The 4,247-nt window shown below is 37.2% G+C and overlaps 2 protein-coding genes across 2 annotated transcripts in view; one reads left to right on the top strand and one right to left on the bottom strand.

Annotated features, from left to right (window-relative positions):
* LOC118321011 (pleckstrin homology domain-containing family O member 2-like) overlaps nt 1-4,209 on the top strand; it is a 13,392-nt gene extending 9,183 nt beyond the window's left edge. The window contains exons 2-3 of the mRNA XM_035652170.1: nt 3,380-3,529; nt 3,817-4,209. Coding sequence (XP_035508063.1) covers nt 3,380-3,529; nt 3,817-4,038 — 372 coding nt within the window. The 3' untranslated portion in view covers nt 4,039-4,209. The remainder of the gene's footprint in view (nt 1-3,379; nt 3,530-3,816) is intronic.
* pcsk6 (proprotein convertase subtilisin/kexin type 6) overlaps nt 1-4,247 on the bottom strand; it is a gene marked incomplete in the record, with an annotated part of 53,898 nt that overhangs the window by 25,995 nt on the left and 23,656 nt on the right.

Raw genomic sequence — 4,247 nt, 5'->3', positions numbered from 1 at the left:
AAAAAGAAAAAGACATTTGAGATTTAATTTTCAAAATATGCCCCAGCAAATAGATACCAAAATTGAAATATAAAATTTGAAAATGAAAATGCATTTGCATGTGGCTGCATTATTTGACTCATTAATAAAATGAATAATCAATCATCCTATTTGCATTTCTGCAAATGCATTTTCATTTTCATTTTGGTCATGATTCGCTTCCATATGCCTTTGGCCATATTCTGGCAAAGTATGTGCAAAGTATTTTGAACACACTGAAGAAGAAGTTAATGGGTGTTTAACTGTATAACTGGCTCAACACTGGAATCCATTTTAACCACCGTATCCACTGTAAAATATCTTAACAGGCCTGTTAACAACATATTAGAGCTAACGTATCCTCCTGTGTAGGAATACAATAACTCCAGTTTCATCAAAATCAGTGATATAGTTGTGTGACTACCGCTGTAAAGCATTATGCACTGCGGGTGTTCCGACCTAAAAGTTATACAGTGCAGACTTACAGAGGCACCATTCACCCTATTACAACTCAGTGTAGCATCAATATGATTTTAAAGCTGTTATTTTAAGGTAATCAATCATTATAATCCAGTTATATATATATTATTCTGAAATAATACTTTTACTTAAGCATTTACTTAAACTTTTACTTAAGGAACAGTATTTTTACTGTACTGCAACTTTTACTTAAGTAAAAGATCTGAGTACTTGTGTTACCAATCAGATAGTGCTGTGGACAGGATATTGAGACCGACAGAGTGGTAACAACAGATGCCTTGCATCAGGGCCAAAGCTCATTTTTAAATGTATTTATTTTATTGGCAATTTAAATAAATAAAAATAAAAAAACAATACTGATAATCAGATAAATGCAAAATATTGGATACAATAATCGTCCAGGCTGTGAATGTGTAAAGCATTTTGTATTACATTTAGCTTGTATGAAACGTGCTATACAAATTAAGTCTGAATGATTGTTATCAAAATTTAGGACAGGAAGCTGATAAGATCATATCATTGCCATGTTCTTAAGAAATTAAATATGTTACGTTTTTATCATTTTATTAAAGCTGCAGTAGGTAACTTTTATAAAAATAACTTTTTGTCATATTTGCTGGAATCTTTCACTATATCCTGACAGAGTAGATGAGACAATAATCTGTGAAACAATCAGGCTCCTCTGGCTCCTCCTAGTGCCTAGTGACAAAAAATTACTTTTATAAAAAAAAATACCTACTGCAGCTTTAACTGTTATTCTCTAAATAAAACTCTAATCTTAAACTCATCAATAAATGCCTACCACACCCTGTGGTTCCAGTCAGAGCTTCAGGCTCAGTAACACGCAGAGCATCCAACAGGAACTGTAGGTGCCCTTATGTAAATCCTCCTTTGGACAAATGTGGAATTCCTTACCAACAAAACTCTAATTGATCCAGTGTGTCCTGTTTTATGGTGCTTTAATGAGTTACTTTGTCTCCTGTATTGTTCCACCAGTTTTTCTTGCTGAGTTCTATGTTTTTAAGGTACTCACTTTTTGTTGAATTTGATTTGTACTGTCTCTGGTGTATTTGTCGAGTTTGATGTATTTTAAAGGCCCATCTAGGGACAGGCATCGCAAATTAACTTTGGCTATAAATGTTTTGGTGTGTGGCATTTGTTTACGCTCCATACCTGTCCCTATGCACATAAAGAATAAAATATAGTCAACATGTACCTGTGGCACCCAGCAGCAGTTTGTACCACTTTCATTATGAACGTGAAGTCTTTCAGTTCCTGTATGTTTTGCTCACAGATTCACTATTAATCACACTAGTAGATGTTTGTGTTTCCAAGCAGATGCTGATGATGATGAGATTATTATGTGCCCTGATACTGCGCTTTCTGTGTGCATTGTAACCACAAGTGACATGCTATCATTTGTACATCTGTGAACAGTGATGGGACAAAACAGCACAAAATAGCTCTCTCTCCAAAGGTGTTACAGTGTGAGGTGTGAAGAGAATGTCAGTGGGCAGAAATTAGAGTCTGATACAGGCCTCAGCTCAACTTATCTGTCACCATACTATTTTTGCAGTGACACTAAACTGTGAGCAGTACTTGGGTTTTTCCCACTCACTGCACAACCTCGATCTGACCCTGAAGTGCCCACAGGCACATTTCGTCTCTGACTACGTCACTCACAGACTTACATCATAGGACTGGGAGTGGTTGGAAGCAGTATTTTGTAATTAAAGAGCAACATCTGCTCAAAATTTTCTAAATTATTGGTCACAGTCCCCTGGACCATAGGATGCTAAGCATGACTTACATTAAAAGACCAGTGTGTAGCATGGCATTTGCAAGAATCCACTGGGCCTGAACAAAAAAAACCCAATCAGAGCTGTCATTAGGAGTGCTAGGAGGAACCAGAGGATTTTTTCATACATTATCTGTCTAATGTTCTACTGTCAGGATATAGTGAAAGTTTCAGCAAATACGACAATAAGTTATTTTTATAAAAGTTACCTACTGAAGCTTTAATGTCACCATGTACACTATATATACTGAAGGCTTTGATTACTATAGGGTTTTCTTTCCCCCACAACATAATACAATATATGACGGAATCAGAATGTATGTAACAATTTTGTGCGAACTACAACATAGTATAAACAGAACTTAAAGATAAAAAAGATATGTGAACAGCTTTGCTTCCTTTGGGACACTTGATAACTGGTAGAGGGCGTGCCCTATGTAAAAAGCTGCAGCGGCCCAAGTTGGGTTCCAACCTGTGGCCATTTGCTGCATGCCATCCCCCTCTCTCTGTCCTCTAAATTTAAAACATTGCTTCATTTTGAAAAGAAAAAATATTTTTTGAAACAGTTGTATAAAAGCTATAAGCTTACATAAAATATAGTTTTTGAAGTATTCAAAGAGATATTTATCAGATGTTGCACAAATAAAGACTAATTGTCACAGATTGTTGTGTGCCTTGGTGTTTTGCCTATTAAAGAGGCTTAGTTATTAATTGCTGAGTTATAACAGTAAGAAGGATAGGCAATTAATAGAGCCCCCCTCTCAATACATGCTACACAGTTTGCCCTGACTGTAGCGTTTTTCATGGAACAATATGGCTGCCTACTGGAGAGTTATGGCAGTTGTTTCAGCTATGCAGTATATGAAAAATCCGCTATTTCACCCAGCACTGGTAGAGATCGTAGAATTTGTCAGCAAAGTGTCAGCAAATACAACAAAAGGTCCAGCTTTCCATCTAATGAATACCTCAGTCCTTCTCTCTTACAGGCATACTGTGTAATAACAATGACGAACTGAAAGTAAAAAAAAATCTGCACTCTGCTAGTGCACTGGTGTGTGATTTCCCTTCTCTGTATCATCGTAGGGTGTGAAAGAGGATCCAGCTCAAAGTAAAGAGCCAAAGTTCCTGGGTAAGGCTGGCTGGGTGAAGAAGGCCCCCGGCAGACTGTTGGCAAGCTATAAGGACCGCTACATCCACGTGGAGAAGACAGAGATTGTGGTGTATGAAAATGAGGTACTACCTTTGCTCTCCCCATGCAGCACTCTCACTAATCTGCAACAGCGTCATGGAACTGTTGTAATATCATTTTCTGTTCTGTTTTCATAAAATCACAGAAGGCTGTCAACATATCTCAGCCACACAGTTATTTCAGAATTAACATCCATGTGGCTACAAAGACAATACAGTACTTGTTAGTAGGTTGTTTGATTTGCTGATTCATGAAATGCTAAATTATGTCAGCTTTATCCTTTAATTGGAATGATGAATGTGCAGATATTTACCTGTGCTTTGTGTTGCAGGACCGGCAGAACTGCTTAGAGAGGCTTGACCTGGAAAACTATGATAAATGTCATGAATTAAAGAGCCCCTTCAAGAAGAAGCACAGATTGATACTGATTCGATCACCCAAGTCTGGAAATAAGGTGAGCAGAGAGCTGCTTTGGGTGAATGTCAATGTAAAATGCAACATCATATGTCATGGTACAATAAAAAAAGTAAGTCATCAAAGTCATTTAATATAACTGGTATTGGATTGTTCACTTACAATAGTTCCCACAACTCAAGCAGAACAAATATTAGGTGACATAATCCAAGGATGGCTCCTGTCAGGAGGTTGAGAGCCAGTAGGGTAAGACACTGCCTGAAAGTGTACTGAAAATCTAAATCAAGCAGGTGATGTGAGAGCTGTAACGTTATCTCAGCTTGTTTCTCTGATGACTTAAGATCCAGA

The sequence above is a fragment of the Morone saxatilis genome, unplaced genomic scaffold (assembly GCF_004916995.1).
Source record: "Morone saxatilis isolate NCDOM2014 unplaced genomic scaffold, NCSU_SB_2.0 Contig11, whole genome shotgun sequence".
Lineage (NCBI taxonomy): Eukaryota > Metazoa > Chordata > Actinopteri > Moronidae > Morone > Morone saxatilis.
Note: the sequence above shows the minus strand (reverse complement) of the source record. Positions and strands in the feature narration are given on the sequence as shown.